Source organism: Apodemus sylvaticus, chromosome 14, assembly GCF_947179515.1.
Source record: "Apodemus sylvaticus chromosome 14, mApoSyl1.1, whole genome shotgun sequence".
Lineage (NCBI taxonomy): Eukaryota > Metazoa > Chordata > Mammalia > Rodentia > Muridae > Apodemus > Apodemus sylvaticus.
Genome location: NC_067485.1, coordinates 340,447 through 352,840, shown reverse-complemented (window position 1 = coordinate 352,840; position 12,394 = coordinate 340,447). Strand labels below are relative to the sequence as shown.

At 36.3% G+C, this 12,394-nt stretch overlaps 1 protein-coding gene across 3 annotated transcripts in view; it reads right to left on the bottom strand.

The window, feature by feature from the left end:
- Mfsd14b (major facilitator superfamily domain containing 14B) overlaps positions 1-12,394 on the bottom strand; it is a 63,087-nt gene that overhangs the window by 4,874 nt on the left and 45,819 nt on the right. For all 3 annotated transcript variants that reach the window (XM_052156900.1, XM_052156903.1, XM_052156901.1), the window contains exons 5-9: positions 11,543-11,657; positions 7,511-7,729; positions 6,003-6,116; positions 4,427-4,498; positions 2,813-2,925 (exon numbers count right to left, since the gene is read on the bottom strand). In XM_052156900.1, the coding sequence (XP_052012860.1) occupies positions 2,813-2,925; positions 4,427-4,498; positions 6,003-6,116; positions 7,511-7,729; positions 11,543-11,657 (633 nt within the window). The remainder of the gene's footprint in view (positions 1-2,812; positions 2,926-4,426; positions 4,499-6,002; positions 6,117-7,510; positions 7,730-11,542; positions 11,658-12,394) is intronic.

The window sequence follows — 12,394 nt, the reverse complement described above, 5'->3', positions numbered from 1 at the left end:
GTAGGTTCAATAAAGTTCTTAAAAAGATGTCTGTTTTCTTTGTTTTAAATAAACACCATATCTCTATCTACCTCCCTCATACCACCACCACCACCACCACCACCACCACCACCTACTACATGTCTTTTGCAACTACCCTTAGGCTATGTAGTCTGTCACCTTCAATACTGTCTGCTACCAAATGAATGAACAAAGACTATTTGCTTCAGATCTTAAGTCCTTTCCTTAGTTGGGGGAAAATGTTTATGTGTGAGTCATAACAATATATGAGAATTAGGATCTAAGGTTCTTATGTCCCCCTGAGCTATATACTTCCTTGGGATAGTCTTTACTGAATATGAAAAATCTCATTATCATAAAGTCTTTTTAAAACTTAAAGGATTTTGACTAGCTAGATAACTGAACCAGAGATCGCAGGACACAGAATGGCTAAGATTAAAAACTCAGGAGACAGCAGGTGTTGGAGAGGATGTGGAGAAAGAGGAACACTCTTCCACTGCTGGTGGGATTACAAGCTGGTACAACCACTATGGAAATCAGTCTGGCAGTTCCTCAGAAAACTGGGCAGGGCACCTCCGGAGGACCCTGCTATTCCACTCCTGAGCATACACCCAGAGGATTCCCCAGCATGTAATAAGGATACATGCTCCACTATGTTCATAGCAGCCCTATTTATAATAGCCAGAAGCTGGAAAGAACCCAGATGTCCCTCAATGGAGGAATGGATACAAAAAATGTGGTATATATACACAATGGAGTACTAATTCAGCTGGGCGGTGGTGGCACACGCCTGTAATCCCAGCACTTGGGAGGCAGAGGCAGGTGGATTCCTGAGTTCGAGGCCAGCCTGGTCTACAGAGTGAGTTCTAGGACGACCAGGGCGATACAGAGAAACCCTGTCTCAAAAACACCAAAAAAAAAGAAAAAAGAAAGAAACAATGAATTCATGAAATTCTTAGACAAATGGATGGAGCTGGAGAACAACATCCTAAGTGAGGTAACCCAGTCTCAAAAGAACACTCATGGTATGCACTCACTGATAAGTGGGTATTAGCCTAGAAGCTTGGAATACCCAAAACACAATCCACATATCAAATGATGCCCAAGAAGAAGGAAGGAGTGGCCCCTGGTTCTGGAAAGGCTCAGTACAGCAGTGTAGGGGAATACCAGAACAGGAAAGTGGAAAGGGGTGGATGGGGGAAGAGGGGGAAAAGGGCTTATGGGACTTTTGGGGAATGGGGAGCCAGAAAAGGGGAAATCATTTGAAATGTAAATAAAATATATTGAATAAAAAAAAAGAACCAATTCATATGGAGACTGAGACTCTGCAGTATCCGGCAATCAGGTACATAGGGCACTTGCCACACAAAAATATAGAACTCAGGACTCTTTCTGTTCTTTTTTATTAATAGGCCTTAATTTGATCATTCTTTCCATTTACAGGAAGCTAAAATATGAATACTTAAAGCCAACAGGATACTCACGAGACTTTGGAAGGCACTGGTGTTGATCACTAATTTATTTTATGATAGTTATATTACTAAGTTAAGTATACCAGCAAAGCCTGCTAGAATCAGTTGTTATTCAATGTCTTTTTGTTTTGATTATATATCATATCCTGAAACTGTATAAATATGCTTAAGAAGTAGAAGTACAGAGGATATGACTTCAGTGCTCACTTTTAAACCAGACATTTATATCATACCTCCTTCCCACAAGGCTTAGGGATCATCTAAAAAGAGGGGAGGGGAAACTTTTTTTTTTTTTTGGTTTTTCGAGACAGGGTTTCTCTGTGTAGCCCTGGCTCTCCTGGAACTCACTCTGTAGACCAGGCTGGCCTTGAACTCAGAAATCCGCCTGCCTCTGCCTCCCAAGTGCTAGGATTAAAGGCGTGCGCCACCACCGCCCGGCCTAACTCTTTTTTTTTGAGGGGAAACATTTTAAGAGTGAGAGGCAGTGCAGTAAAAAAGTCTTTGCACACATGAACTCATGGCAAAACCTGTACAAGAACTGGCCAGTCAAACTACCAGCATGGATGGAGGAGTTCATGAAGTCTCATACCAATCAGAAGAGCTAACTGACAACTGATAGCTTCTGGGGAAATGGAGTGGGGAATGTCAATTTTCTTCAATGATGCAGTTGAAGCTACTCATGTTCCAGTAGATGTCCTATACTTCTGTACACAGAAATAGTACCAAGTGGACATAGTGAGTTTAAAAGCAAAAGATCACATGAAGTAAGGGAAAAGTGGTAATGGGCATAGAGGAAAAATTAGAATAGAGGGAAGAGAGTATATATCTAATCAAAACATATATACATATATGATATTCTCAAACAGTTAAAAGAGAAAGTGAACACAAAGCCGCCTGGTGGCTCACACCTATAATACCAGAATTTAGGAGGCTTAGGCAGAATTACTACAAGTTTGAGAGCATCTTGGGATACAACACATTTCAAAAACCAAACACAAACCCACTCACCCCCAAAAAAAGAGAAGAGAAGGAGAGAGGAAAAGGAGGAGAGCAGAAGAGAGAAAGAGATCATGAGCTCATGAGAACTTTATTTGAGGGCTGGTAGATGACAACACACATTCAATTAAGCAATGACTCCAGATTTAGTAAAAATCTTTATAAGTCATATCAAATCATCTAGTTCAACTCTTGCCCATGGGTAAAATGTTGAATGCACCAAACTAATGAAATAACCCTTCTTTTAACATAGTTAAATGTTTTTTGCTCCTCTAAGGTTTATCACATCTGTTAATTCAGTCCTTTTGTTTGTTTTGATAATATGTGAATTAGGAGAGGCTTACCAGGCCTGAGTTCCAAAACCATACCAGGCAAGCTGGAGCATCTGAAAACCCAAGCCAAGGAGGACAGTATTCTTATTCCCTAGTGATCTCATCAATTTGCTAAGGAAGACTGTCTGCAAAGGAAAGAAGACAACTCTGAGAAGCCATATGAGCACATAAGACTTTAATCACAAACTCAAATTCAGTGCATAAGCTCTTTTAGTGAAGTTCACTCACTGGACCTTTAAGGGAACATTGACAGTCTATGATCCCTAAGGCCAGGCAGTAGTGATAACTCTTCGCAAATAGAGTTTCAGGAGTTCCAGTGCTGACCAAGGTTTGAAGCTTTTGACCTTCTTCCAGAGAAGCTATCTAGCCGGTTCTCTGCTAGGACCTCTCAAAACATTAATACAACTGCACTCCAGTTATAACTGAAAGAACTACACCTTAGTCTTCTTTGGAGAATGTCAACAAGCACTTAATGTTCAAAAGCACAAAGTTAAGAATGATATGAGCTTTAATAAATGTATATTCTGTTAACTGCAACTTGTAGAGAAAATATGAAAATGAAGAAAAAGACACCTAAGGACAAACAGCTAAGGTTAATGTAAGAAACAAACACAAATCACAATAAATGTGGACGTTTAGCATAATTTCAATTTGTTGATACAGCTAAAGCAAAAATAGCGAGAAATAGCCTTTGCTTGCATATATTCCCAAGAGCCTTGTCGTTCTTTCATTTGGTAAGACATGTTAGTTTCCCAGACTTCTCATTTCCTCTGCAAAGAGTTGGTCACAGAAGAACATGAAGCTTGGCCTAAATGCCATTTCATGGCAACAAGCCTCTAAGCAATCCACAAAAGCTGCATTGAATGCTCCTGAAAGACAACAGGACATATATTCTTGCCTTTCTAGATTGACAATTATAATAGGTTGGAAAGTGTTTACTGCTATTTACTCACTAAATATATTGTAATGTACTGATTCTTATTTGTTTACTCCTGGAGACAGCAGGATCTAGAAAACATTTATTTCTACCTAATTTTTTGTCATTAAGGAAACACTGAAACACAGTCCTCTGGTTAATTTTACAGTATCTGGTTATTTTTACATTTTTCCTTTAAAATAGGTTTTATACTTATTTGTTCCATGTTTGTATACATGTCCCAACAAGTACATGAAGATCAGAGGACAATCTTCAAGATCATTTTTCCCTTCTACCATGTAGATTCTGGAGACTGAACTCGGGTCATTGCTTGGTGACAAGTATCTCTTGCTGAAATCATTTCACTATCCCCTTAATCTAGCTGTTTTGGAAGTATATATAAGAAGAGTTGATCCAGAACAAATTACAAACAGCATTCTAATGAAATATGTATGAAGTTCTACTGAATCCTGAGGACATGAATAGTCTGTAAAAGACCCAGTTTTGTGAGCTGGGTCCCTGTCAGATACCTGAATTCGGTGAGGTTCTCTACATGAGCAAGATGAATTGCAGCAAGAGCTAAAGCAGCTGAGGTAACAGCTTGGAGGAACTCTTAGAAACTTGTATCCTCGACTTACTATAGATCTGAGGTTATCAGGATTGAAGAAAAAAAAAACTTCAATTTAACTCACATGTAAAGAAACACTCACCTGAGCCACAATGGACAGAATTCCTACCATAGCAATGAATGCTACAATTTTCACAGATCCAAAACCTATTACCTGTAAAAGTAAAAGCAAAATAAAACAAAGAAAAATAAATGCTTTTGTAATACAGGTATTAGAGATACAATTAATAAGAAATGATAGGAAAATAATTGAGGAAAGTTCACAAGAACAGTAGAAATTAGGACAGAGACAGGAACTGAAAAATCCCTATAATTTATATTTAAATATGATATAAAATAGTTATAATTAGTAGGCATGCATTGTGAATTTTTTAAAAATGTTATTATGCCTGATGTTTAGTACTTCCTCTCTTAGTCTATCTCAGTTTGGAGACAATGAAAGCATACAACAAGGAAAGGGTAAAAGAAAGTAATTTGACTTTTAATGTTGCCAAAGCAAAATTGGACTATCAGTGAAGTCAGTGGCTCTTGAGTCTGGTTGTATTTTAAATTTATGTGGGCAACAGAGAAAAGGACAGAAGGGAAGGAAAGGGAAAAGAACAATAGGATGCCAGAACCCACTGAAGATCAATTACATCAGACTTTGGGGTATGGTTCTAAGATGGTTGTGCTCTAAAAATCTCCCATACACTTCTAAGTAAGCAGCTGAGTCTGACTGGCAACTGACTTCTAAACCTCCAATTATAACAGTAACTATGAAATAACTAATACTTTAAAAAATATATTACTTTGTCTTCTACTAAAATTCTACAAAATATAGGAACAAACATTAAAAATAACTTTATACAGTTTTATTTCATAAATAAGTATCTTCTTCACAATCACAATTAGATGACAAAAATTCTAGGGCTAGAACTACCTCTGGCTTTTCTATTACTACCTCATCATATTCAATTACAAAATTTGAACTGGTGGGGGTAGATCATGCCTATAATTTCAGTGCTTAGGGAGGTGGAGGTAGCATATCATCAGCTTTATTCATTAAAACATGGAAGCAAAACCAACAGTGAACTTATCACAAACTATAGATTAAACAGTGCTAATATATAAAAGTATATAGGCTCATAAAATGTACCAAATGAACCATTTTGGTACAAACTGCATACCTATGGTGAAGAGATGATATCTCTGTATCTTCTCTTAGTTTGGTTCGATCTAAACCCTATTTTAGAAAAGGATCTCAGAGCCAGATTTGATGGTGGATGGCTCTGAGTTTGATCTTAGTCTAGTCTACACAGTGAATTTTATGCCAACTAACTAGGTATACAGTCTCAAAAGCCTCAGAATGTTGTTTCTGGTAATTCTCTCTGCTAAAGGAACTTCTGCACAGATGTCTTATTATATTGCCCACACTGTTCTTAAACCCTGATATAAGCAATACCCCTTCCTCAGCAAGAAGCTAGGCATGGTTATACACACCTGTAGTTCCAGTTACTTATGAGGCCATGACTGAAATCATTGGATTATACAAGGTCCCTGCTTATAAAGTCTTTAGAAACAATGGTTTCTATCCATTCTAACAATGGAAACTTATCTTAGACAAATCCCAATCTTTGATAGTCTACATGTTGAAAGGCTTCTAAAGACCTACTACTCACCTGCCTGAGATAGAGAAAAAAGCTTGAATACTGTCCAGCTTCAGGAAGGTATGAGAGAAACACTGTGATGCAGATGAGTAAGACAGTAGAGTCTTTTCCAACTTTCTTTAAGGACTGGAAATAAGCAGAAAGCAAAAACATGTCAGTGTTCTTTTGATACTGACTTCACTATTTTCATGTATCTTCTGTAAGAGGTCCTGAACATCCTATAAAGGGATCAAGAAAAAAAATTCTATACAACTCTAAGAAAAATTGATTTTCTCTGGATTTGTAAAGTAACTTCTTCTAAGTAATTTTAACTACAAGATTTTCTTTCTTTTATCTGACACAGGGTCTCATATAGCACAAGGCTGGCCTCAAACTCAATATGCTGCTGAGAATGACCTTGACATTTTGATCTTCCTTCCTGCTTCTTGCATAGTTTTCATTATACATAAATTCACTCTGGTCTTCAAAAAACTGATGATATTCAAGTTGCCTGCAACAGGAAGACAATTAGCATATTCTAAAACTTTTATTACTGAATGACAAGTGTCACAGAACTTTTAGGCCACCATAACACCCAAAACAACTAATGTCTACTAAAAGTTTGCTACATAAGACATTAGGCCAGTTAACTTACACATATTAACTAGAGTTCTTATAGCTGCCCTGAAAAATAAGCCATAGTAGTTATGTTTTACAGAGAAGTTTCTACCCATAACTTGATCACTACAAGACAAAAAGGAAAAGAAAAATACTTGCAAGTGCCCATTCCTGCTTCCTTTCCCCAACTCCTCTTCCACTATTTTGACAATATAACACACAAGAGGAACGGGCAAGATCTCCAGGAAGTTATCTGAGATGATTTTAGAAAATAATTTCAAGGGATTTGGGAAGATGATTCAGTTGATAAGCAAAAGAAACCAAGTTCGATTTTCAGCACTCACATAAAAAGCTAGGCATTACTGTGCTTGCCTATAACCCTAGTTCTAGGAAGGCAGAGACAGAAAGATCCTTGGAGCTTACTGGCCAGGTAGTCTTGCAAGCTTAATGAGCTCCAGGTTCAGTGGAAACCCTGACTCAAAAAATAAGGAAAACAGTAATAGAGGAAGATATCAGACATCCACCTGTGGCCTATACAAGCTCACACCATCTAGTTTACAATTGTGCTATAGAAGTAGGTGTGGCAGAGAGAGGTGGGTAGAGATATTTATTACAGTATTATTTCTTGTTAGTATGATATAATTCCTAATACCTCCCTCTCCAACCATCTTCATTCATTCATTTTATTAAGTGATAAAAACAACCATGTCCTTGAGGGTGACCTTTTGTCTCATGATTTACATGGCTTAATTGCTAAGTCTATATATTTCTCAGTCTCTTAGCCCCTTACTTGTAATTAATGTTTTTCTATTTTTTACTGTAAAAGAAATAAATTGACAACTATTGTGACTCCTTTCAGCTGTATATAAAGTCTTAGAGAAAAGAGATATATAGGAAGTAAATATTTTTATATATTAATTTACCGCAAAAGGGTCTGCTTGTTTCCAAGAAATCTGAGCTCCCCAGGAAGCAGGTCTAATTTTCTCCGACAGAGATTCTGGAACTACCACCAAAATGAAGCAGATGTCAAGGAGAGCCACCACTGTGGCTACTAGCACAACAAGACTGTCTCCATAATTTGCAGAGAGGTATGTCCCAATGGCTGGGCTGCTAACCAGACTAGCTGCAAAGGTGGCTGAGACCTATGGGGGAAAATACAATCATTTAGGATCCTAATAGACACATCAGTGGAGAAAGCATGCTCTTTCTAGAGTCCCACACACTTCAGATACACAGCTGCATAGCTTCAGCTTTCCTCTTGTTTTCTGTTTGTTTTTGTTTGTTTCTTGTTTTTAAGATTTATTTTATGAGTGAATATCTAAGCACCATGTACATGTCTGTTACCCACAGACATCAGAAGAAGAACTGAAATTATGGTTGGTTAAGAGCTGCTATGTGGGTGCTGGGAATCAAAGCTGAGTACTCCATAGGAGCAACTAATGTCTCTTAACTGCTAAACCATCTCTCCAGTCCCCTCTCTTGGTTTCAGCAAGACAAATGTGTTCTATATAAATTTTAAGAATTAAAAAGAAGAAATGCAATTTTGCTTAAAAATGTATTCATACACTGTTAACTAAGTGAAGATATGCTGGGGAGCGATGATTAAAATATAATAGAAATTAACACTGCAGAAACTCTCCTCATAAAACATTCACTGTTTTTGTTTGTTTATTGGAAAACAGACATGTGAAAAGAAGAGTATGAAAACAATTCCTTCAGGGCTGGGATTATAGTTCAGCAGCACAGCACTTGCCTAGCGTGTGATAGTAGTTTATGCCTATAATCTGAGTTCAAAGCTAGTTTTAGGGGCAGAGAATAAAACTGTCGAAAAAACAAAATCACTGATGGTGAAATCTACAAATTTCTCAGAAACAACTATATCTGGTTCATTCAAAAATACTATACATTCCCTCACACCTATCTATGACTTTATGGCCATTTCATTACCACAGTGGGGAGAAGGAGGTAAGCTGGTATTAAGAGAAAAAGCTGCGACTGAAGGAAGGAAGAAAGGAAGGAAGGAAAGCAGACAGGCAGGGGATATAGAGCTAAGTAGTAGACCATTTGAATGCATACTCAGGATGCTGGGTGTGATCATTAATTAGCATCATCCATACCAAAACCCATACAAAAAAGAATGCAAAAGATTTGTGGAAAGGTTGACACTTTCTGGCCATGGGTAGTTAGCCTTATTACACTGCACCCCTATGTTTTCCATTTGTAAATATAATATAAATTCATTCTCTAAATTATATACAGAGTAGAGTATCAAAAGCATACTGATAAGTTATTAAAACTAGAAGAGTCTATTTGAAACAAAAGAAGTCACATAAGAACCCAGTGAGTTAAGAAAATAAAAAACATAATAAAGAGAACATAAATTGGAAGATGTGATGGATTTGGAAGGAGTATGAGATGGATATAATCAATGTACATTAAGTACATGTACGGAATTTTACAAGAATAAGTAAAAGTGCTATTTTAAAAGAAACAACAGAAATCACTATATCTAACTATGATTCCTGATAAGTTAATGGCATTCTTATATCATCTGTTATCCCACAACTGAATAAAAACTATAACTCATATAAACTTATACTATGCTAAAAAGTTTTAAAGGCTGTATTTTGGAATGGGGAATAAAGATGTGGAGAACTTTCCTACGAAAAACTAATTCCTGAATCTCAGTATTTATCAAGTATCTGATGATGACAGAAATCCTAACAGTTTATTTGAAAAAAATCCAGGCAGACACATAAATGCACCACAAATACAAATTGCAAAGACATGCAAATAGTTATGGGAGCAGTGCTATACTCTCTTAAGATGTTGTGTGAACAAAAGGTAGTATCCTCAAGTGTTATGGGAACAATATTACTTAGGTTTTCATAAAGCCAAAGTTCTCATAGTACCTGATGATACTGCCAAGTAGGCTACTTTATGTTTTTGGGTTTAAACCCAATATAATATCTAAACCCATATTTAACGACATTCATTAGAACTCTCTGTTGTAGTGAGGTCACCCTATAGATTCATTCACCAGATGCAGTGAGGATTAATTTACCAGTAGTATTACTCATTGCTATAGTCCTTAAAGAAACTCTTGGTTTCCTGAAGGAATTTTATGTAGTAGAGCCAATTTAAGCTTATCCCTCACTAGCCTACAAATAAATGAGACTCAGACTATGGCTATTTTATTTGGCTTGACAATTACTGGGGGGAACCCTTATTCTACTTTTCTAACTGCTGGCCTGGCTACCTCCCCAGCAGTGTACCCCAGATACTTGCTGTTTCCCCTGGCTTCGTGATCATTGTTCATCTCTCCTCTCATGGTGCCTTTCATAGTGTGTAGATTAGGGGTTACCCCCCACCTCAAGTAATTGTCAAAGCCAAATAAAATAGTCATAGTTTGAGTCTCATTTAGTTCTAAGATAGTCAAGAATAAGCTTAAATTGGTTACATTACAGTTTCAGAAAATAAAACATATTTTAACCTAACATGAATATCAAAAACACCCTTTAGAATTTAATTAACACATCCTGAAAATAACTGGCAGTAAATTTTCTGTAAGATAGGCTTAAGGAGGCTACTGGCAAAGATCCTAGGTCTGAGATAAAGACAGTTGCCTACTGCTGAGCTGCAGGAGCTGAAGGGATCAGACTTCAGAATTACACTGTATTCGCTGGGATGCTCACTTACTGGCTTCTTGTCAGGTCCCATGAGTAAGTACTAATTCTAACTGCCATTTTATAACAAGGAAATGAGCTGAAGATTAAGTAATTAATCGAATTAAGTGAAAGTCACTGCTAGTGGCTATCAAAACCCTTCACATATTCAGAACAGAAGCACTGTGAATTATTTTTCCACTGAAAGCCAAACATACAATGGCGTACATGTGTGCGTACACACACACACAGAGAGAGAGAGAGAGAGAGAAAGAGAGAGAGAAAGAGAGAGAGAGAGAGAGTAAATAAATGCCAGAAAAGAGAAAAAATTTAACCTTTAAAAAAGCAAAATGTCTAACCAATCAGACATTATATACAGAATGTGCATCAACCTTACATGAGTTATCTTCCATTAATATGTACAAGTTTTATATTTTCATGTATCTATGTCCATGGGCATTTCCCATGATAAAGATGAAGACGAAAGATGCACTATGAGGTACAGAATTTTGATGCTTTCACAGCTCTGATGGCTAACACAGCCCACCTTGAATGTGTTTCTGACCAAAAAAAATGCTTCTACTGACATTTTCTTTCTTTTTTTTAAGAAGAATTTTTTTATTGAATATAATCTTCATTTACATTTCAAATGGTAAAACCTTTCCTGGTTCTCCCCTCCCCAAAAAACTCCAACCCCCTGCTACCCCTTGCTTCCTAGTATATGCCCCTCCACCCAACCCACTGCCACCTCCCTCCTTCCCCTTTGTAACTATAATATCATCATTATGCTGAGAGAATGAGATTGTCTAGTATCCACTGAGAGAATGAGACTGTATAATATCAAATTATCAAAAGAAATAAATTTTTCCTATAGCTTTCATTTATTCAACAACTATCTGCCAAATGAATAACCTTTTTTCCCCTATAGTATTATGTCTCAAATGAGTGCCTGAGACACACTGTTGAGATCCTCACATTTCTCAAATCTATTTCTGATGTTATTTTAAACCTCAATTTCCAGTCAATTTTTAGTAAAATGGTAATTATTACCATTTACTTCTTTTTAGAAAGTCTAAAAGCTGGGCATCATAGTGGATGCCAGCAGTCCTTAGTGAATGTGAGACAAGCCTCAAAGCAACAAAAAAATTCTAAGACAGGTAAATTACTAAACACCCATAATACCAGCCCTCAAGATACTATGAAAGGAAGATTCTAAGTCTGAAGTCAACTTGGCCTATATAGGTGTTGGTTTCAAAACAAAACAAGCAAACAAAAAATCTACTATCTTACCCATCCATAAGCAGTACTTCTTTCATGCTCTTGAGTGAAGTCAGCTACGTAGGCAAAAATTACAGAGAAAGTGACTGAGAAGACTCCAGATACAGAAATCATGCCAAAATACCACCTATAAAAAGATTGTTTTAAAAAGAATATGATTAATGATATCATCTTCTACCAACTGAAAGACTATTTGAATTACCCAAGAGAGTTTTGTAATCAAAGTAAAGGATAACCATGTAAATATTATACCCTAATGAAAATAAACTGAGGTATCTGTATATATACTTAAAGGCAAATATAAAATTAATTGGAATTTTGACAATATTGAAAGGAGTATATGTTGGCAAAAAAAAAAAAAAGAAACAAGAAAAATGCAAAAGAAAAAAGAATGAAGATAAAAGTTTTAAATAAAAAGGAAAGAAAGAAGAATAAAGAAAATAAAAAGCTACCTTGAGGCCTAATGAAGAAAAATTACAAGTCTTTACAAAACAGAAAAACAACCTATAATCATCATTTTAATTTATTAGCTAATAAAATTTTAAAAAGCACTGAATACATAAAAGTAGAAGGAATAAGGTAAAATTATTTTCAGATAATGTTAATACACCTAGACAAATTCTAGCAACATGAATAGAATAATTTAAGCTGGCAAACAGGATTTTTAAAAAAAAAAAAATCTCTCACTAGAAAGGCATGACGTGTTAGTATTTTTGCAAAAGTTAATTATGTGGTAGAAGATAAAATTATTACAGTAGCCAACAAATTTACAAATGTTAAAAAGAATTCCTGATAACCATATGAATGTATTTTCTCATAGGTAGAGCATTTCAGCACGAGGAATATTTGCCAAGGACCAGTCCC